Source organism: Trichosporon asahii (assembly GCF_000293215.1).
Source record: "Trichosporon asahii var. asahii CBS 2479 unplaced genomic scaffold scaffold00075, whole genome shotgun sequence".
Lineage (NCBI taxonomy): Eukaryota > Fungi > Basidiomycota > Tremellomycetes > Trichosporonales > Trichosporonaceae > Trichosporon > Trichosporon asahii.
The window spans coordinates 121699-142510 of record NW_014040850.1 but is presented as its reverse complement, the minus strand read 5'-3'; the positions used below and the strand labels follow the sequence as shown (position 1 = coordinate 142510).

At 61.2% G+C, this 20812-nt stretch overlaps 7 protein-coding genes across 7 annotated transcripts; 3 read left to right on the top strand and 4 right to left on the bottom strand.

Annotated features, from left to right (window-relative positions):
* Nucleotides 1-42: 42 nt before the first annotated feature.
* On the bottom strand, nucleotides 43-3330 carry A1Q1_05621 (kinesin-related motor protein involved in mitotic spindle positioning, Kip3p; the record flags this gene model as incomplete). Its single annotated transcript, XM_014320830.1, has 5 exons — nucleotides 43-2715; nucleotides 2793-2888; nucleotides 2946-3046; nucleotides 3108-3245; nucleotides 3291-3330. The coding sequence occupies 5 exons, from the start codon at nucleotides 3328-3330 to the stop codon at nucleotides 43-45; spliced, it is 3048 nt and encodes a 1015-aa protein (XP_014176305.1).
* Nucleotides 3331-4086: 756 nt separating this feature from the next.
* On the top strand, nucleotides 4087-5074 carry A1Q1_05620 (uncharacterized protein; the record flags this gene model as incomplete). Its single annotated transcript, XM_014320829.1, has 5 exons — nucleotides 4087-4170; nucleotides 4211-4331; nucleotides 4396-4459; nucleotides 4497-4628; nucleotides 4669-5074. 5 exons carry the CDS (start codon nucleotides 4087-4089, stop codon nucleotides 5072-5074), a joined length of 807 nt encoding a protein of 268 aa, XP_014176304.1.
* Nucleotides 5075-5681: 607 nt separating this feature from the next.
* Nucleotides 5682-8128, top strand: A1Q1_05619 (uncharacterized protein; the record flags this gene model as incomplete). The annotated part of the gene is made up of 16 exons (XM_014320828.1): nucleotides 5682-5909; nucleotides 6078-6126; nucleotides 6176-6219; nucleotides 6261-6275; nucleotides 6341-6432; nucleotides 6485-6494; nucleotides 6539-6600; nucleotides 6662-6706; nucleotides 6943-6963; nucleotides 7014-7025; nucleotides 7071-7134; nucleotides 7180-7239; nucleotides 7328-7448; nucleotides 7673-7785; nucleotides 7835-7964; nucleotides 8004-8128. 16 exons carry the CDS (start codon nucleotides 5682-5684, stop codon nucleotides 8126-8128), a joined length of 1191 nt encoding a protein of 396 aa, XP_014176303.1.
* A 169-nt stretch (nucleotides 8129-8297) lies between these two features.
* On the bottom strand, nucleotides 8298-9048 carry A1Q1_05618 (60S ribosomal protein l30-1 (l32); the record flags this gene model as incomplete). Its single annotated transcript, XM_014320827.1, has 3 exons — nucleotides 8298-8433; nucleotides 8484-8553; nucleotides 8919-9048. The coding sequence occupies 3 exons, from the start codon at nucleotides 9046-9048 to the stop codon at nucleotides 8298-8300; spliced, it is 336 nt and encodes a 111-aa protein (XP_014176302.1).
* Nucleotides 9049-9533: 485 nt separating this feature from the next.
* On the top strand, nucleotides 9534-10623 carry A1Q1_05617 (uncharacterized protein; the record flags this gene model as incomplete). Its single annotated transcript, XM_014320826.1, has 4 exons — nucleotides 9534-9609; nucleotides 9653-9731; nucleotides 9799-10138; nucleotides 10297-10623. The coding sequence occupies 4 exons, from the start codon at nucleotides 9534-9536 to the stop codon at nucleotides 10621-10623; spliced, it is 822 nt and encodes a 273-aa protein (XP_014176301.1).
* A 354-nt stretch (nucleotides 10624-10977) lies between these two features.
* A1Q1_05616 (RNA-binding protein, Dom34p) lies at nucleotides 10978-12276 on the bottom strand (the record flags this gene model as incomplete). The annotated part of the gene is made up of 2 exons (XM_014320825.1): nucleotides 10978-11326; nucleotides 11387-12276. 2 exons carry the CDS (start codon nucleotides 12274-12276, stop codon nucleotides 10978-10980), a joined length of 1239 nt encoding a protein of 412 aa, XP_014176300.1.
* A 487-nt stretch (nucleotides 12277-12763) lies between these two features.
* Nucleotides 12764-17109, bottom strand: A1Q1_05615 (uncharacterized protein; the record flags this gene model as incomplete). The annotated part of the gene is made up of 2 exons (XM_014320824.1): nucleotides 12764-16629; nucleotides 16671-17109. 2 exons carry the CDS (start codon nucleotides 17107-17109, stop codon nucleotides 12764-12766), a joined length of 4305 nt encoding a protein of 1434 aa, XP_014176299.1.
* Between the last annotated feature and the right edge of the window lie 3703 nt (nucleotides 17110-20812).

The following is a 20812-nucleotide window of genomic DNA, read 5'->3' as shown; positions in this document are numbered from 1 at the left end:
CGCGTATGTCATATCTAATCAGGTGTCACACTATAGTACAATCTACTTCCAGGGCGGGAGGGACGTGTTTCCAATCTGGCTCGCGCCGAGGACCATGCTCGGCCTCTTCCTCAGGCCGGCGGTAGCGGCACCGGGACCGAGGCTGAGCGTCATTGCCGTCTTGCTCTTGGGCGGGCTCTTCTTGTTGTTGCCCGTGAGCGAGCCGCGCGGCGACGTGCCGGGCGAATGGACAGGGGAGGGGATCAGGCTGACCTTGCGCCCGTACGGAGCTGCCTTGTGCAGCTTCTTCCGCTCGTTGCGCACGCTCATGCTCATGCGCCTGCTTTCCGGAACGGGGGCGGGGGACGGCGTCTCCGTAGCTCCCTTGTTACGGGCCGCGGACGATGCGGTTGGCTCCATGAGCCGCGACGACACCGATGCTCGCAAGCTGGGTAACTGCTTCAGCTCGCCGAGAGGCGCACCAGGGCGTCGCACGGGGCGGCCTAAGCCTAAACCAGCCATGGAGCGGTTCATCGGTGAACCGTCCTGTACAGATGTGTTGGGGGATGATGGCGCTCCGCCACCGTTCAAGTTGCTCATGGAGGACTTGCCGAGAAGCATACGGTTCTTCTTCCACTCCGGGATCGACTCAGACATCGGCGACGCCTTGGGCTCGTGGTTAGATGCAGAGGACGGGGGCCGCGATGGCGAAGGTTTAGCTGTGGTGGTGGGCATGGGTGCAAGAGCCAGTGCAGGCGCTGGCGGGGGCGGAGCGGGCGCCTCTTCGCTGACGGTGAATGGTGCCGGCGTCGAGCAAACGCGCAGCCTGCTCGCCGGGATCGGCTTCACCGTCTCCGCCACCTCCTCCCAATCGGCCGAGTCGTCGAGAACCTCCATGCTATTGGAGGTGTCGTTGCCGTGCTGAGAGAAGTGGTGCACAGTCTCAAGGTCCATTTCATCTGCAAAGCGCGCTGTTCGTGCCGGTTTCGCCGTCGGGCCGAGGGACGATCGCCGCAGCGCTCGAGGAGCTGACTTGCGCGGAGAGTTCAGCTTGCCCGCAACGTGGCCCTTCGAGAGGCGCTTGACGCGAGGCGAGCCCGGCGACAGACTACTGAACGAGCTGTCCGGGGAGCGGAGCGCAGCGAGAACAGGAGGCACCGCTGGCTTGGCTGGAGATTGGGGAGGGAGGCTGTCCATAGTGCCGATCGAGTCAACAATGGCTCGCAGCTCATTGCTGCTGACATCGGCGGCGCCGGTGATGCGGCGCGCAATCTGGGCAAGAAGGTCGGACTGCTGCGCCGCTGTCGCGGTCATCAGAGCGCCGACATCGTTCTTGTTGCGGCGGATCATCGTGTCCTGACGCGACAGAGCGATGATGCACCGCGCGAGAATGTCCTGCAAGCGAGCAGCGGACGTGCGGTAGCCACGCTGGCGGGCGTCCGACACAGCCTCGGCGATGCGGTGGCGCTGGGCAGCAAGCTCAAGATGCAGGTTGCGAATGTTCACGTCATCGAGGCCAGAGAATGTTCGCGTTTCGGTCTGCTGGATCTGCGCTTCGATGCCAGTCGCCAGCTCGTGCTCACGGCGAACCTTGGCCTGAACGGAACGGTTCTCGACGTAGGCATTCTTATACTGGTTGATGACCTTCTGGCACTGCGCCTTCTCCGCCTCCGGATCGACTGAAGCCTCGTCAACGTCAATCTCGTCCTTGCGGTTGCCCATGTAGGTCAGGCCAAGGTCGGCAATGTCCCACAGCGCACGATGCTCGGCACCATCCTTGATGGCGGCAATGTCGGTCTCGATGCGATCCGTGATGACGCGCACGGCGTCGCGAATGCGCTGCTGCGCCTCGTTCTGCTGTTTCTTCCGCACGCCGTTTAACTCGGCATCGCGCTTCTCCAGCTGAGCCTCGAGCAGCTTGATACGCTCCGAGTATTCGGCGATCTTCTCGAGGTATTGGCGTGCCGACACCTGGTGGCCGCCAACGTTACGCGAGACTGTCGTCTTGACGTCCTTTGCCTTGTTCGCCCACGTCAGTGTATTGCTCGTGTCCTCGATGTCGCGCGAGCTGGGCGACACACAGACGATCATGACAGTGCGGCAGTTGCCTCCGAGCGAGAACTTGAGAAGCCGGGTGAGTTTGGAGTTGCGGTACGGCACGTGCGGCCGCGAACCTCTACGCTGGGCGAGACAGAGGGCACCGATACAACTGCTGAGGGCGAGCAGGGACTGGTTGATCTTCGCACCCTCCTTCATGCGTGCACCCATGTTGTGCGTCGCAGACGCACGTTCACTTCCGGCAAGATCGACGATCGACAACGTGGCAGAGTTGGTGTCCAAGCTGATCTCTTCTCGCTCAAAGTCGACGTCGGCCCGTCGCGCACTGCGCGTGACGTTGATCTGAAGAACGGCGTGGGATCGTGAGGACTGGCTGTTGGCAGCGGTGAACGAGGTGCTTCGGCGCTCGTTTCCTAACATGACGAGGTCCATGACTTCGTCGGCGGTGGTCGGCGCCTTGATTGTGACATTCGCAATCGTGACTCGCTCCTTCTCGTTCTCCATGAGTTTCAAACCGTGGACTGGCATCGCCGGGAAGCCGTCGCTGAGAAGGTCGCGGATCGTTTCGTTGTAGATCTCGACCATGGAGAGCTCGACACGCGTGTCAAACCGGTCCTTGGTCTCTTCAATCATCATGAACAGGTCGCGCATGGTTCGAACGATGATTCCCGGGTCGTTCTCGTTGCCGGAAATCGTGTGCGTTTTACCGCATCCGGTGGCCTGGTATTAGCTATCGTACCAGTTGAGTGGCTCACTCCGTAGGCGAACACAGTCGCATTGAAGCCCTTCAGAACACCCTCGAGGAGAGGCTTGGCGGTGTTCTCGTACACCTCCTCCTGGGAAGCGGCCATCTTGAAAACATGATCGAAGACATATCTGCTGGGTCAGCCAGGACACCGGGTATGCACCCACCTCCGGTTCTTGTAACGCTTGGCGCCGACCTCTCCCCTCTTGGACACTCCGCCTGGTGGAGGCTTGTCAAAGTCGAGTTGACGGTTGTCAATGACCTCTGAATGTTTGCATCAGCACGGATCCAAGCACAGACCAGCAGTCAAAACAAGAGGACTCACCGACGATCTCGCGCAGCGAGCCGGTCGAGGGGGGTTTCTTGGGTTGAGCAAAGTTGCCCTCTCCGAGGAAGAAGGGCATGTCGACATGCTGCGCAAGAAACGGGGCCTCTTTCTCCGGGTGCCACGGTCGTGGTCGGACTAGGGATGTCAGTGTCTGCTAAGGCAGCTGAGTGGCAGACGTACCGCAGATGCGCATGGCATTCTCGTCGGCGAGGTATGCCATAATGTGAGCTGTGTTGTTGTTGTTGTTGAGGAGGAGGAGGGGACGGGTGATGGAGAAGAGTCGAGCGAGGGTTCGCGGAGGGCCGTGGGTGTTTATGTGTGAGGTGTCGGAAGGCCTAGGGGCGCAGGGGAAGCGCCGATGTCGTCGCAAGCATTCGCCTCGCGGAGAGGAGAATGATGCGGGGGTGATGTCGTCGGCGGTATAGGATGAGCCAGGCGAGTGTGTAAAGGAGGAACGAGGAGATGTGTGTTCCGGTGGTGAGGAACAGGGTGCAGTAGTAGTAGTAGTGTGTGAGGAGGATACCAAAGGTTAAGTAGGATGTTGTGTGTGTGTCTAGTGAATGTTGTTGTTGTGTTCCTGCCATCGTCATGTCACCTGAAAGCCAACGGCTCTCAGACAGGCACGTACTCCCAGGGTCAGCCCTGAACACAACGGAAGAGAAGTCAATCGCGTCGACTTCTTTATCTGCGTGCCCCTGTTTTACTTTCGGCTGCTGCCCACGAGACTCCCACGTGTGACGCACGCTTGAGAACTCCGTCACCCGAGCAACCGACTGACCGACCGGGTAATAGGAGCCCTCCCAAGCCGACCCCCCGGCTCGTCCTCTGCACGCTGCTTCGTCGCTTCGACATCCACCACCCACACTCCCACCACCACCTTTTGTCAACCACTTCCCCACCCTCTCCACGCTCTTTTCCCTCTCTCTCCTCTCTACCTCCCTCTCACACTCTTCCCCCCGGACACACATCGCCCACCATGACCATCGCTCAGAAGGTCCTTTACTCCCCCCAGATCTCCACCTTCCTCGCCGTCCTTGCGACCACCATCGGCCGTGATAAGGTTCGTGTCTCCTATCCTCTACTCTTGCTGACACTTCCAGACCTACCGTCTCATCCAGTACATCTCGCGTATCCTCGCCTGGTCGTACGGTCGTCGTGGTCTCGTCGAGGCCGCCGCCCGCTTCAATGCCCTCAAGGGTGGTCTTGGCATGGGCCGTAAGAGTGAGTGCTCGAGCGTGGCAAAATTCCTGGGATCCGGCAATACATGGACTGACACCCGCGATAGTGATGCGTATCTTCAAGCCCCTTGAGAACCTCCGCTCTGCCCTCAACATTAGCGAGCAGCCTCTGTAAGCTTACAAGTTCCTAACGTGAGCTGACGAGCAGCGCCGGTATTCCCCGCACTCAGAGGATCGCGCAGACGACGCAGTTCGCGCGTCAGCTCTGTTACGCCGTGTTCCTGTCGACTGACACGCTCGTCTGGCTCCAGAGCATCAAGTTCCTGCAGTTTGACAAGGAGTGAGTTCGCCTGTTTGTGTGCGTCACTAACTCGTCACAGGAAGGCTGCCAAGGTGTCTCGTATCTCGAACAAGGCATGGATCAGCGGTCTCACGCTCTCGATCATCTCGTCTCTTGCCTCGCTGGCCAACCTCCGTGCTCAGGCCAGGCGGTTTGCTGTCCGTGCGGACGCCGGCCGCGCCGCCTCATCGGAGAAGGCTCCCGAGGACGCTGCGGCCGACGAGGCCGAGCGCCGCAAGCAGGGCCGTGCCCTCCTCGCTCAGCGCCAGCAGATCATGAGCCAGCTCATCGGCGACTCGCTCGACATCTTCATCCCCGCCAACAACCTTGGCTACACGCACATGTCCGAGGGCTTTGTCGGTCTCTGCGGTACCATCACCTCGTACATGGCCCTCCAGAAGGTTTGGGCCAAGCAGGCCGCCGGCGTCCGCGCCAAGAGCGCCTAAGCGCGTGCAGCGTCAGCAGCGTGAGCGTAGTGAGCGCTACCAGTCCAGCGCCCGTAACGATCATTGCCAGCACAGTCAACATAGTGAACGCAGCAGGCGGCGGGTGTGGCCAGGTACCCCGTCCCGTGCAGCGAGTAAAACTAGCCTTTTACCCATCCCCTTTCCATCTCACGATTTATGCAATCTATTCGGACACGCTGGGCGTTAAGAACGCAGCATGGAAGCATGGTGGGCGTGTGGGCGCGCCAAAGGATCCCGGGTGCACAGAAGGAAGTGCGTTCACCGAGCACGACCGGACTGGAGAAGACCACGGACGCGCGGATGAGACGAGGCGGGGGAGGCGCGGGGCGGGTCAGCGGGGGCCATGTCGGGGCCACAGTCCCTGATGATAGGCGTGCGCCGATGCGATCGCGCGCCAATGTCAGGCACGGGGCAGGGGCCACCCCGAAATGTTGCGGTCATGTCCGCAGGTCCACAGAACTTGCATGACCTCACCGACATTCCGCTCCTCTATACCTCATCTCACCTCAACCCTCCATAACTCCTTCATCGCCTCCTTTCGACCTCGAACTGGACCTCGGCCAAAGCGATCAGGAGTACAGGAGAAATGGACGGACTCCAGCTGCTCCGGAGGCAGTACTACGCCCTCTGTCCCGCATACTTGCTTTCTGTTCCGACACCCTCCGTGCTGGCAAGCGAGGAAGGTCACGACACCCTCCTGTCTCTGCTCGACGAGGACCCGCCAGCCCCCGAACGCGAGTATGCGAGACAGTTTTGGCGACGCGTCCTCCCCGTGCTCGAGAAGGGGATCATGCTCGGTGAAGGTGTGGAGGAGGTGAGTAACCTTTCCTCCACTTGATCTGCATCTTCCCTCTGTTCCACTGTGCCTTCCCTCGCCCTCCTTTACTGTGTACCCTCGTACTCTCCCTCATTCTAGGTCCGGAAGTGGTGTGGATAGACACTGGAGGAAGCTTTACGCGATTAGCTGAGGGAATTTCGGTAGCTGACACCAGGTCGACGAGCGAATCTACGAAACCGTCGCTTCCCTAGCCGTAGGCGCAGGCGACGCCGGAGCGTGAGCTTAACTACTTCCTTCTAAAGCTAACGCGCAGGCCGAAGCAGAGCTTCAAGACGTTCCTTTACGAGTGAGCTGTCGAACCGTGAGGTCTAAGCTGACGAGATGCAGTGCGCCGACGACAACGTGAGTTCCCTGACCAGCTGTGGCACGTTGGTACCAAGCTGACATGCAGAGATAGGTACGTTTAGCTAGCCAGGGTTGGAAGAGTAGCTGACCAGCAGGCTGGGAGAAGGAAGAACGTAAGCTACCGTCCCCGTGGTGCGCAGCTGACGAACAGAACGTGCGTTTCAGCTAGATCCTTGATGATGCTCAGCTGATGATCAGTTCTGCAGGGGAAGATGCGTGAGTCGCAGTTTTGCGCGCCCTTCTTACGAGCTGACAGACAGAGGGTGCGTGTTCAGCTTCGCTTGCACTACAACCAGCTGACACACAGGTCTGCGTTTGTAGGGTGAGTTGTCTGAACTTTCGACGCAGAACTGACATGCAGACTGAGGTATGTCTCAGCTCAGATCTGATCGCGAAGAGCTGACATTCAGCCAAGGAAGAGGCAAGAAGTAAGCTATGATATTGGCCGTAGGAAGCTCACGAGAGATCTACGTGCGTACGAGCTTCGATCGCCTTAAGATAGCTGACACTCAGGACGCGACAATGCGATATGTGAGCTGGTGGCGGAGCAGTAGAAGCTGACATACAGAACGTGCGTATCAGCTCTTTCTTCGTGCGGATTGAGCTAACGATCAGCACCGGACCGATTGCGACGTGAGTCTGCCAGGTTCCTGAAGCTTCGCAGCGAAGCTGACTTCAGAACGGGGTACGTCCAGCTGTAGCGCTGCTACCGCGTAAGCTGACCATCAGCCTCAGGAATGGACCCTTGTGAGTTAACCAGCCACGGCACGCTGTGCACAAGCTAACTCGCAGACATTCGTGGGTCCAGCTGGTTCGCTTCGTTCAAACTGACTTCCAGTGTGGCGCAGAGAGAAACGTGAGTTCAGCTGCTGTCGGCATATGAACTGACGAGCAGGGCTAGGTAGGCCGCGGCTGTATGACTACCTATGAAGCTGACTTCCAGCTCGGCAGAGGGGATCTTGTGAGTATGCAGCTATGTTGATCTGAAGCTGACCATCAGGAGGACGTATGTGCAGCTGTGCTTTCTCGCGTAAGCTAATTCATGCAAGAACGTCGCGCGAGGGCCGTATAACCCTGCTCGAGGAGCAAGTCGCCGTGTCCTCCGGCAGCACAGGTTTGCGAACTTGGACAGCTTCGCTTCACCTGGGTCACCACCTGCTTCGCGGCGCCGTGCGTCTGTCACCACGAGTGATCGAGCTCGGCGCCGGCACCGGGTTCCTGAGCACGTTACTGACGCAGCTGGGCCACGACGTCCTCGCTACAGACCTAGGCGACTGCGACGGCGCCGAGTGTCCCTGCGACGAGCCGGGGGCGAGACAGACGCCGCTCACCCGACTGCGTCGGAACTTTGAGATCAGTAAGCTCCCTGAGCCGACCGCATGGCTGACGAGCAGACGGCATCCCGGATAACAAGGCGCAGGCTCTCGACTGGGCCGATGCGAGGGGCGACTCTCGCCCAGGGGTGTGGGAGGAGGCGAAGGGGAGGGACATTGTCGCCGCCGATGTCGTGAGTCTATCCGCTCAGCTGTTGGGCCTGTAGTGTTAGCTGACGCCAGATCTACGACCCGGACATTGTGCCTCTGCTCGTGGACGCGCTCTCCGCGCTGCTCGAGGATGGGCGACAGGCTATCCTCGCCGCTACCGTGCGGAATGAGGACACGTTCAAGCTCTTCCTGCAGCGGTGTGGTATGTTTAGCTGAAGTGCGGACTGATAGCTGACAACAGATGCGGTTTCCCTTAGGACCGAGCTCCTTCCCCTTCAGCCGATGAGCAGGGAGAATCCGACATTCTGGGACACGGCGTTGGATCTTGGTGCGCGCGTCGAGGTCGTTCAGATCACCCGTAGCTAGCATGCATCGTCATTGCATTGAACATGCGCTGGTATGAACGCCCTCACCCCGCATCCTGCCACACGAGCAGTCAGTCAGTCACTGTCAGTCCCAAATGCAACTATTGTCCAGGATGAAATGCCTGTTATACATGCATCAGATCGACCTAAGTCCCAAGGTTTTGGTGCGTTTAGGCAGTCTCGACCTGGAGGAGGTCCGAGTCACCGGCGTCCTGGATGGACATGACACCGACACGGAAGAGACGACCGGCAGCGGTGCCGAGGTCGACGTTGGAGCCCTCGTAGTGGTGGACAGAGGTCTTGGAACTGAGGGTTGTCAGCGGAGCTCAAAATAACAGCCCGAGGGGGACACTCACAGCATGGCGTAGTACTCAAGCTCCGACTTGCGAAGGGGAGGGCAGTTCTTGGAGATGAGGATGAGCTTCGCTGTTCAAACGTTAGTAACAAGACAAAAGGGGTGCCATCTCGGCCAAGCTCCGGGGATTCCATCTCAGCTTGACTCCGGTCCCCATGCGGGATCGGTCTGCAGCGCGGCGTCGGCGTAAGCCTTCTCAGCGAAAGCAGAGAAGAGATGTAGAGGCGATCCAAAAGTTGGTCCAATCTAACCTCCAAAGTCTTTCCGCTGTCGCTCCAGCACGCCGAGACGCCGCGGACCAGAAAACAATCCCGCACGAATCAAAGGGTGAGTTGTGTGCACATTTGTGTCGAAATGCTGGCTGAGGATCTTGCTGGGAATCGTCGCGCGGAAAACTTTTGCTTGAGGCCGAGTAGAAGTGTCGGATTCTACTCACACTTGCCGTTGCGGAGCTGCTTGAGGGCCTGCTTGTAGCCGAGGGTGTACTTGCCCGACTTGACGACGAGCTGGAGACGGGAGTTGATGTTCTCCGAGGACTTGGCGGACTTGGACTTCTTGGGGGCCATTTTTGATCGATGCAGGTGAGGTTGACGGTTAGGAGAATGCACAAAACTCGAACAGTGCTTTAGCTGGCAGCGGTCAGTCGCTGGGAGGCGTCTCGCGCTGGGTGCCAACGAATTTTGCGGGTCGTCGCGTGCGTTTGCCTCCGTTGCCAGTTTTGCCTCGCACCGTCGTATTCCCGAGGATGGCGGGAGTGTGGCACTTTGCCAGAGAGAGCTTCACGTGACCGAGATGAAGGCCGGGGTGCTTATCAGTTGGACACTTGCTCCCACGTCAGCAAGCTAGGAACGTCAGACCACGTGCCATCGCCGCACCGCTATCACTAGCCAGCCAGCCAGCCAGCCAAGGCTGCGCGCGGCTCCAGTCGGGGCCGTAGCACACCCTTTCAGGTCGAGCTGTCGACGGCGCGTTGGGACGCTCTCGACGTCGCCGACTTCTCCACGACCTCAACAACAAACAACAAACACACCCGACAACTCCGCACGCCGCCATGAGGGTCAACATGCGCCGCATGACGCCTGGCGCCGTGTTCAACTCGTTCCTCGGCATCCTCGATCTCAAGCTGGGTAAGCTTACCCCGCAAAGGTTTAGCTGACATCAGGCTGCGAGATTGTGCTTCTGTTCGGCGTGCGTCAATACATGCAGAGGACGATACTAACAAGCTTACAGCTGATCAACAAGGTCGCCGGTGTGTACGGCCTGATCACGGTGATTGTCGGCGGCACGTTCTGGCAGTTCCTGTACTACGCCTACAGCTTTGCGACGCTGTGGGCGTTCCTCTGGGCGCTGAGCGTGATCAAGCTCGAGGTCGCCAAGAAGTCGCTCTTCGTCGCGCACCTCTACGTGATTGACCACGCCATCGCCTGGGTCTTCCACTACATCTTCTACTACGCGTACTGGTACACGCTGAAGCACGACGGCACGCGTGTGCTCAACTCGCAGGCGCAGAAGGATATCTTTGAACTCGCGCTGAGCCGGGGAGAAACGGAGCCGCTTGACGCCGGACGAGACAAGCAGGCCCAGCTCGCGCACGAGATCTGGAACAAGGAGAAGGGGTATGCGCTCGGTGTCATTGCCGTGGGATTCTTGCTCAAGGTGGGTTCATTCGCGAGCGAGCGAGCACGCGAGCGCAGCGAGCGCGAGCGCGAGCGTCATGTCTCTCTGTCGACCGGACTTGGTGTCCTTCTGAGACCTCTGAGACCCTTTAGAAAACTGCCAAATAATCCTCCTCGAACCCAACTAACACACCCCAGGTCTACTTCATCTTCCTGATGTACAGCTACGCCGCCCACCTCCGCTCAGGGACCTACCACCAGCTGCCGCTGACCACGCACGCGAACCAAGTGACGCAGATCGAGGCGCGCCGCGCCTCTCTGGCGGCCACAGCGCTCGACGAGGAGATCGAGATGGAGCGCGCGCTCGCAGACGTGGAGCGTATCGAGCGCGGCGCGCGTGCTTCCGAGGAGGCCGTCGGCTCCCCCCGGACGTCCCCGCGCATGAACGCGGCAGGCAACGGGACAGCCGCCGCAGCGGGTAGGCCGGGCAAGTCAAGAGACAGCGACGAGTTTAGCTGGGACTAGGCTTGCGTGAACGCCAGGTAGGAGCTGCGTAGTAGAGGAGGGAGACTGAAGGAGACTGGCGCTCCGTAGACCGCGCGCGCCGCGAGCGCCGTGGCTCGGAGTGCGACGAGGGGAGGCGTAGATGAGCATTAATGTTTCATGCATCACGATATAGACTCTACGATAATGCGGGACGCGGGGCGCGCGGATGTGCTCTGGGGCGTGCAGAGTGTACTAAGCCCTCGACTTGCTGTCGTTGCGGCAGTCTTTGGCGCTGCTGCAGGCGCATGACGCCGTCGGTGGACGTTAAGCGTCGCCATCGCCCCATCGCCCCATCGCCCTCACCCTTGAGAGACAACCATCGAGGGTGGAGGACTATTGCGTCCTCGGCGTAGCCTCGCGCGCGAGCCGCTCCGCCTCCTCCTTCTCCTCCATCTCGACAATCTCAATATCGAGCGGGTACGTGAGCACGGCGGCGATGCCACTGAGCTGGTTGAGCTGGTTTCCGCTCTCGTGCATGGACGAGAAAATGACACTCTCGCCGCCCCGTGCACGCACCGCCTCGACCATGTCGACGTACTTGTTGCGCGTCTCGGGGTCGCTGCTGCGGAACAGCTCGTCGGAAATGAGCAACGTGCCGACCGCGCCGCGGTTGACGGCCAGGGCGACGTGTTGCGGCCCATACCACGCGCGGAGCTCGTCGGTGGCCAGCATCTTGTGGAACCTGGCGTCAGCGTTAGCCTGAGCGAGCGGAGCGCAGCGATGGCACAGAAGGAGTGCTCACTTGTCCAGCGCCACACCCTCGCGCGCAAACTTGGCGCCCTGGAGCATCTTGGCGACGCCCGGGTCGCGGAGGGCCTCGACGAGACTGTGCACATGCGGCGTGTTGGAGTGGACCTTGACCCACTTCGGCCTGGAGTTGAGGAGCGCCTTGTTCCCCGTCTCGGTTGCCTGCTGGAAGACATAGTCGTACAGCGTCTCCTTCGTGAACCCGGGGCTGGCAATGACGACGGCCTTGAGCGAATCGAAGGGAATCAGGCGGAGGATGGCGGCATACACGGTCGAGAGAAAGTTGGCCATGGCCTTGTCGTGTGCGGAGGTTCCGGAACGTTTGCGGGGAATGGGCACGTCGATCCGTTGTCGCACCACCGTCATGTGCTCGCTCAACAGGCAGATGGCGGCCGTGCCCTCGCCGCACACGACGGCGCCGATCTCGGCCCCCCGTCCCGCCTTCGTTGCATCCTCGATCCGCTCCAGCGCCACACTGTCCCACCCCGTCCCCTTGCTCAGGCGGAACTTCCTACCCCGCTCCAGCTCCAGCGTGTGGTACGCGCCGACGCGCACCCAGTCGTTCGCCTCCGTCACCTGCCCCGTGATGCTCATCACGGCGCGGGCCTCCGATTTGTCCCCCGTCGTCTCGCTCGATGCCGCGGCAGAGAACATGGTCTTCTTCACTATGATCGCGAGCGACATGGTGACGCGGAACGAGCTCGTTGTGCCCGTCGACGACTGCGTGTGCACCTTCCGGTCCGTCTTGGCGCGCACTGTGTCACCGGCAGACACCAGGTTGTACACGTGCCACATGTCCTCCTCGTCTTCGGGGATGAGGTCGACCCAGCCCTGCATGTCAGTAACGAGCTCGAGCAAGACGACGAGAGCGAGAGTGAGAGCCATCCAGCCAGCCGGCGAGCACGAGCGCAGGGGCTCGGAACGGAAGTCCTACGTACCGACCCATCCTTCTCGATCTGTTTCCCGACGAGCTTCATGATGCTTGTCTGTCGGGTCCCCGCTGTGTGTGTTCGATTTCTAGAGCGGAGAAAGGGAAAAAAGAGATGATCGCCGGGACATTGGGTCATGACGCAACTGCCGCTGGACTTGATGTTTTCGCGGGCAGCCGATTGGTCCCGCTGCGTTGCAGGTGGCAAAAAGCGGGTTGTGGCTGTTGACCCCTACGACCTAAGCTTCGGCCTCCTCTTGTCTGCGCTGTTCATTGTTAGTGGACTCGCGCATGCACCCAGGCAGATTGTAGTGTACACGTTTGCAATGCATAATGCTGATTATCGTCCGTTTTGCAAATGATCTATCAAAGCCATTGATCTTGTCGAGGAAAATGTCGGACCCACACGAAGCCATAACTGATTACCCTTCAAGCTGTATCGTTTTACTCGTCACGGTTCAGGAGCGAGTCGGACTCGCGCGGGGTCAGAGGAGTGGTGGGCGTGGCGGGGTCGGTAGGCTGGAAGTATCCGGCAGGCGGGCCGGCAGAGGTGTGGCGCGCGTTCGGCGCTCCAGGGGAGGTCGGGATGCCCATCGTCGCGAACGGCTTGGGGACCGTGATGTCGGGAGGCGAGGGGCGGCGCATGGGCGGGCCGGCGCTGGTGCGCATGCCGCGGGTCATGTAGCTCATCGAAGACGAGGCGGGGAGGCCGCTCGTCGGCACTTCGGGAGAGGTCGCCACGCCCGCGCTCGGAAGACCCGTCACGGGCGCTCCTGGGCTGGTGGGCATACCCATGCTCGAGCGCGTGGGGAGACCAGACCCGTCGGCGCTGCGGAGGCCAAGTGCAGCGGCACCCGCTCCGAGCGCGCCGGCACCGGCGGCGGCGGCAGCGAGGGGAAGGTTGGAAGAAGATGAAGGAGTGTCAGTGGTGGAGGGGACGCGGCCCATGGCAGCGAGGTGGGGAGGCATGGCGGGCACGGCGGGGATCTCGTTGTCTCCCTCGGGAACGGGGAGCATGGAGGTACGGCGGCCGGGACTCGTGCGCTGCGAGTAAACGCTGTCGGTCGAGAAGGCAGAGATGGGTCGGCCGTCGAACGAGGTCGCCGTGGCCGTCTCGGGTGCGAGGCCAATAGGCGTCATGCCCGGTACGCTGGGACCGTCACGCGTCGCGGAGGGCGTCATCGCCGTGGGCGTCGGGCCGGGGGTGGAGCCAGTGGGGGTCGTCTGGTCCGAGCCGAGGATCGAAGGCTGGCTCATGGGCGAAGCGCCGGCAGTCTCTCCAGAAGGAACGGGGAGAGCAGTCGGCACGTTCGGGGTCGGGATCGAGGTAGGCGACGTCGCGCTGGGGTCGGGCATCTCGGGCGAGTCGAGGCCGCGCTGCACCGGCGCACCCGTTCCGGGGTTGATGGGGGAGGGCACGGCGCGATCAGCGCCGTTCTGGAGGTGGGCGGGAAGCTGCTGCTGGACGTTCGAAACGACGCCCTGGGCGCTCTGGGGCATGTTCTGGGCGCGCTCACGCGTGTTGTTAACCATGCCCATCACGCCAGCAGCACCGGCACCAAGGCCAGCGCGAGCGAGGCCGGCCATGGCCGCGTTCTGCATACCGCCCATGTCACGCGGAGCGCCCTGGGGGACACTGGCCGGTAGGTTCTGCGGAACAGCAGCCTGCACATTCTGCGCCATGTCGCGCGGGATACCCTGGAAGTTCTGCAACGTCTGAGGTGCGTTCTGAATGTTCTGGGCGAGGTTGCCAGTCGCGCCCTGGGTGACGTTGTGTCCCGACGCCTGCGACATGGGCTGCTGGCCCGTGAGGCCGGCCATGCCCTGCGCGTTTTCGACGTAGGGCTGGTTGGGCACCACAGGAGGCTGCTCCGATTCCGGAGAGTGGTTCAGGTCGATGCTCTGCACAGCGGGGAGGTGAGGCGGGGGCGAGACGACGGGGCTTCCGACGGGCGAGGAGCTCATGCGCGCTCCGGCTGCGAGGGCGGCCGCAGCGGCGGTTCCACCGAGCACGCCGCCCGCGACACCGGGGACGAGGTTCGAGAAGTTGGCAGACGTGGGCGAGGGAGCTTGGACACCGCTAGCGGCGGGCGCGGGGGTAGCGATGGGCTGGCCAACGACTTCGGGACGACCCGCGAAGCTGTTCTGGTTGGGCTGGATGAAGCCACCCGCGCCGAACTGCTGTGCCTCAGCCTCGCGCGTACCCAGGGCCGGAACAGCGGCAGCAGGAGCCGCGGGCATGCCCGGAACAGCGGGGTTGGCCTGCTGCGGCATCTGCGCCTGAGCCATGGTCTCGGGAGACGAGTTGAAGTAGTTGCCAGTGACGTTGTTGGCACCAATGCCAGCGGTAGACGGAAGGGGGGCGTATCCGGCAGCAGCTGCTCCGGCCGCACCAGTGGCGGCACCAGCGGCAGCGCCGACGCCGGCGGCACCAGCAGCAGCAGCAGCAGGGTCTTCGCTCTGGCGGGGCGTATAGTCGTCGCCGCTGGTCGGGACGTAGCCAGCGATGGGCGGGTGGTCATTGTTGTCGGGGATCGTGGGCATGTTGGGGTACGAAGAAGAAAGCGGGATCTGGGAGCTGCCCGGCGAAGGAAGGTAGGGGTTGCTGACGTTGTACTGGCCGAGGAGCTGGGAGGTGCTGCCGATCTCGGAGTTGACGGCCGTTAAAGCACCACCGTCAGAAGTCGTGTCGCCGCTGTTACCAGACTGGTGCTTGGAAGCCGCAGCGACGCCAGCCCCGGTAGCCAGACCGGCGGCGGCGCCGAGACCAGCAGCGGCAGCGTTTCCCTTGAACGGATTGTACTGCGAGGCAAAGGACGAGAGGCGAGACATAGGAGGAGTAGCGAGGTTGAAGCCCGAGCCGGAGGTGCCGTTTGGAGGCTGCAGGCCGCCCATGTTGTTCGCCATACCCTGCAGATCGACGCCGGAAGCACGCGAAGCAAGGCCAGAAAGCGAGAGACCAGAGCCACCGCCAGAGGCAGCCTTGCCAGCCATACCCGCGAGATTGAGACCGGAGCCGCTGCCACCGGCACCGCCGAGGGAGGAGAGGTTGATGCCGGAGCCACCACCGCCGGCCTTGCCAGACATGCTGGACAGGTCGACACCGGAGGCGCGAGAGATCAGGCCACCGGCAAGACCACCAGCCATGGAGAGCATGGAACCGCCGCCACCAGCCTTACCAGCCATGGACGACAGGTCGAATCCGGAGCTGCTGCGGGCGCCAGCGCCAAAGCCGGCGGCTCCGAAGCCACCACCACCGCCGCCGCCTCCGCTCTTGCCCGTAAGCTGGGAGAGATTGCCAAAGCTGTTGTGCTTGCCACCTGCGCCGAACGCGAGCGTGTCGGCCGCGCTGTTCGAGCGCATCGGGAGGTTTCCGTTGGGACCGCGCGGCTCGTTCGGGTTGCCGTCCTTGTCTGTGAGTGCCTGTTCTTCTTCGCCTTCATGCACAATGTCAATCGGCGCGGGAGCACCGATGAGCGCGGGACCACCGCCGACGGTGCGGCCGGTGATCTTGTGGAAGAGGAATGCGAGGGCTGTGAACACGACACCGAACAGGGCAAACATTAAACCGAGCACGGAGACGACAAAGTCGGCCGGCTTCTTCATGCGCATCACCATGCAGAGGTAGCTCGTGCGGACGCGTGCGATGCCGGCGGGAGCGAACTCGGGCGTCGCCAGGAAGGCGCGCGCACCGCTGAGCGGGTTCATGGGGTAGTTGGCGTCGGTGACGTTGACGAGACGCGGCGAGTCCTGGGTCTGGATGATCTGGCCCTTGACAGTGTTGTTCGAGAAGAGATTGTTGGTCATGTTAGCACCGAAATCGTACCTCGCCGCCGCGATGACGGCCTGAACGAGGTTGTTGGTCGTCACGTTCCAGACGATGGGCTCGTAGTTGGTCTGGCTGATCGTCAGGTTCGGGTACATGTAGAAGCCATCCGTGTCGTTGCTCCACTGGAGAGGTTTCTCGAAGCACGACTTCTTGTCCTTGGTCTCGAACGCGCAGTTGTTGCTGTTGCGCACTCGGAAGCCGCGCACGAGCGGATAGTCGTTGCCAGTCGTGTTCAGATACATGGCGCGCTGACGCTTCCACATGTCGTTGGCGAGGTCCTGGATCGGGGACACGATGTCGTTCGACTCCTTGCTCTCGGGCTGGATCACATCGCCGTACCAGAGCGAGTTGTCGATGCCAGTCGCGGGGTTGACGGAGAACTTGACGTCGGAGCGGAGGAGCGCAGGCCACGTCGGGTCAATGCACGTCGCGTAGATCTGCACCGCGACCTCGGCGCCACGGAGGTCCATGTCGATCTGCACTACACGCGTCAGTTTACGGGCCAAGAAGCGCGTGACTCACGTCCAGACACATCGCAGTGCGACAGTGTGTAGTCCGAGTATTCCTGCAGCGTCGAGTTGAAGTTGACGGTGGTGTCGTTATTACCAAACGCCTTCTCGGCAGACACGTTGAAGCCCTTGCCCATCTGCCAGAGGAAGATGCCGTTGGTCGTGTAGAACTCGGAGCCCGTGTTGATGAACGCGGGCTGGCACAGGGGCGGGGCGCGCGGGGGGGTAAACTTGGCGAACCAGTGGTCGTTGTCCGTCATGTTCCAGTCGGGCGACATCTTGGACGCCGTCTCATAACCTGCTGTCGCGGCGGCCCACACACCGATAAGAGCGAGCACGACGAGGGAGAACAGCAGCGACGTCAGCATCTCGCCCCACTTGCGCCCCCGGAGGTGGTGCGACACGGGGTGGTCGCCGAGCTTGTCGGCGATCTTGTCCGTGAATTTGGCCATGGCGGCGGGGCCTGAGTCAGGCGAAGGGGAATGTGGGGGAGAAAGAAGTAGTCGACGGTGAGGTCAAGAAAGGAGGAGGGGTAAAGGAGGGCGTCGGCGAAGGAGAAGAGGAAGGGGGGTCAGTCGGTGTCGCGCGTCGGAACGTCGAAGGAGGAGTTGAAGGTGTCAAAGGGGTCGAAGAAGATGAAGAAGGGGGGTTAGTGTTACAGAATGTGGCCAAGGTAATGGTCCGCGGCGGCCAAGCCAGCGATGGATGATGGAAAAGAATAAGATGGAGTAGCAAGATTGCAATGGTCACCCGACAAGGACTGGCTGGCTGGCTGGCTGGCTGGCTGGTACGCTGCACACGGCGAGGATGTGCTCTGTGGTGGTGGTCACTGGGCCCCTCGCTGGTCTGGGTTCGTTGTTCAGTTGAAGCGGCGACCCTGAGCAGTGATGCGCGAGGCCAATTGACAGCGTCCAGTGCTTTGCTCCGCTGATCCAGCCGAGCGCGCAACACACTACAGTACTGACTCCCTCCCCTGGCGCAGATGTTCGGCCAGGAGCTAGCCCTTACTGCTCGTGGAGTCGGAGTGGAGGACGATCAACTTTTTGCAGACTGGGCCAACCTGGTGATGCGCCAGGCACACAAAGGAACATCCAGACCCTGACCCCTCCAGGGTCCTCTCGTAAGCCAAGCTCCTCCTCGACTCTGCTCACTGCCCACTACTGGAACCCACTCGACTTGCTATGTACTGCAGGTGAAAGTTTTTCCTTCCAATGCTTCGCGCGCCGCCTCAAAGTGCATAATGCAGTTAGGCTCTCGGGACAGCCGGGCGCGCACCAAGCACACCTAAGCACAACCCACAGCCGTAGCTATAAAGAGATCCGCTCCAACAAGCGCATTTATAAAGCGCGTCAGCGGCTCAGCGGGGAGGACGGAACAGCATGGGGCCAAGGTCGCATGCAATGGGCGAACCGAAAGCGCCAGCGCTGCAAGCGGCTGTTCGACCGGGTGCACCTCTGCGACGCCGGAAGACAAGGGGCACCCCAAGGGGCTCGACCCAACTGGGACCCAACAGATAGAGCGCCTAGAGGCGGTGTGGCCATTAAGCGGGAGTCTCAAACGGCTCCAACGAGATGCACACTCCCTTAGCGCTCCTGAAACCGTATTCATCCAGTGGACGACATGGGCATGCATTGCGCGAGAACAAGACTGCGCCCACCGACAGGGCTCGTCGTGCTCGGCTTGGAGTTTGGAGCACAGAACTGACGGCATGCATAAGTGTCGTGGGCTGCTTGCTTCCTTGCAGCCCCTCCAACATCGGTACGTCGGGTACGTCGGGCTGCACTCCAGCCGACGCAGAATGTCCGTCTGTCCGACGCCCGCAAACCCACACGCCCAGTCGTGCGCCCACGGAGCGCCTCATGGAGTCTGCACGACAGCCGCCGCTGACGCGTAAAGTGTCCCCGCCAAACGCCAAGCACACAGCGGTTTAACGAGGCGTTCACTGGCGCACAAGGCCGCTTCCGACTGGCCGCGGAGGCTGTACCCGGTACCGGCGGCGGAGGCGCGACATGCGGCCCCTAGCAGTAAGCACCTGGAGAGTCCGCGGCCCTGGCGTATTGGTGCAGGATACTACACACCGAGCTGGACCCAAAGCTGGGCTCGATCGAGCAAGCCCCAGGAGGCCCCAGGGAGACGCCCTTGCGGCCGCGTGGCCGCCCCTCCTCCCCTCCTCCCCTCTCCTCTGCTCCGCGTTGCGAGGAGTGTTAGTGGTTTACGAGACTGATCGTCGTGGAAACAATTCTTGCCCGAAAAAAAAAAACGAAAACTTGCACTCTGCCGTGCCGGGGGAGAGGCCAGCGGGGATGGTTGGCCCCGAGCGTTACTTACTGCGCCGGGAGCGGCGTTCCGGAGCAGCGGTACATCTCTCTGCAGTGTGACACTGTGAGGACGTTCACCTCTATCTCGTTAGGAAGTGTCACACGAGTCACTCAGCGGCGCAGATGCGGCCGCGTCGCACGTCGCTCACGTCATGCATACCTGCATTCCTCTCGGCTCCGTGAAAGGTCTTGATTCATACGTCCGGCAAAGGCGAGCGGTTAAGCGCAGTAGTGGGCGCCGGACATTCGCCCACTCTTCGGCATGTGTGAGGGGGGGGCTGGACAAGCTTCAAGCCAGCCCGGCGCCGGTCTCGGCGAGTGGGCTTGCAGTCCATGCGAAGCAATGGAAGGATCCAGGCGTCCTGGTCTGTCCTTTTCAGTCGTCTTTGAGTGCTTGCTCATGGTGGGTCCTCCGGAGTAAATTCGGGCCAGCCTCCGAGTTTTGTCAATTGAGCCACCGCGCGTCGCCGAGCTGGAACCTCGGCGTTGGCAGTGGGCGGATGCGCAGACTTGGGAGAGCGGATATGCGTAGAGTTCCTGCTCGGTCACAAGGAGAATGGCTGGGGCCACCAGCTTGTCTCAGCAGAAGAGGAAGGACATGAAGGTCTCAGGAAGACGGTGAGTGCGACATTCAGTTCAGTTTCATTACGCACGCCCCAGAAGCGAGGCGAGGAGACACATGCATAATGATCCAAGTGGGTTAAGCAGTCTGAGCGAGAGGAATGAAGCAAACCTTGGTCTGCACAAGCTGCAATCAGATTAATCAGGCTGCAATCTACGACCCCAACGTGACTTACACAACGTGATCACGCCGAACATCTGCGTGCCGCGGGTCGCACTGCGATCGAGACATACCCCGGCGATCAGGCAGTTGCAGATCAGGTTCGAGCTTCGGATGGAAAGGATGCGCTGCCTGACACCGAAGAGGGAGGGTCGAAGAGGGGTCATGTTCCCGGAAGTGTTCCTGGTGGCACTCGGCATGTTCGCTCGAAGGCACACCGCCATGATGAAGGCACACGGATGCTCTCGGATGCAACATGCCCCGTCTCAGCGTTGAGTTTGAGCTTGCGCTGCTGTTGAATGATGCAAGTAGGCTGGCCGGGATGGGCTAGGAGAAAAGAGGGGGCAGAGGCCCAGGTTGCGCGTCTGGCGCGACCTGAGCGCGTGGCATGCTGGCTGCTGAGTGATCTTCCCGACCTTTCATTCCTTTCATTGCTCGATCAGGAACCCCGACAGATCAATCTGGAACAGAGGTCGTGGCTGCACATGGCGAGGAGGCGTAGGACAGCGCGCCCATCACTCTCCGCCGGCCGACGCCCCGGTTCCCACACTTCGACAATTCATCGGGCATGGCCAACCTGAGTCGGGTGTCTGCGCTACATACATCTCGGGCCATGGATTCTGAGTATTAAGCAGTACTAGCAGTGCATCGAAGAGCGCGCTAGACTGGTACGATCTGCAGAATCGAGCTATCGTCTGCCACTAGCAAAACAGATTGGAGGTGGCAGATTGCCAAGCGCCAAAATCTTATGTGGCTCACCAAAGGAGCACGGTTGGTTTGCAAATGCTTAGTTGCTCGCAATCTGGCTAATGTGTCACGAGCACTCGTGACCACGGCCCGAGGCATTCGGGCCAAATGTGCCCCGTGAGCAAGCAGCGATAACCGGTGCCCCTATGGTCCAGCATGTCCAGTCGTATGTGACGCATATGTACACTCCACCGGGGAAGGAGCGAGTAGTCGGTAGATCCGTGGCGTGGACGAACCACCCCCGTTCTCTGTTTGGAGCCCGACAATTTCATGAAGCAAACCGAGAGTCTTGGAAGTCACTTGTCGCCA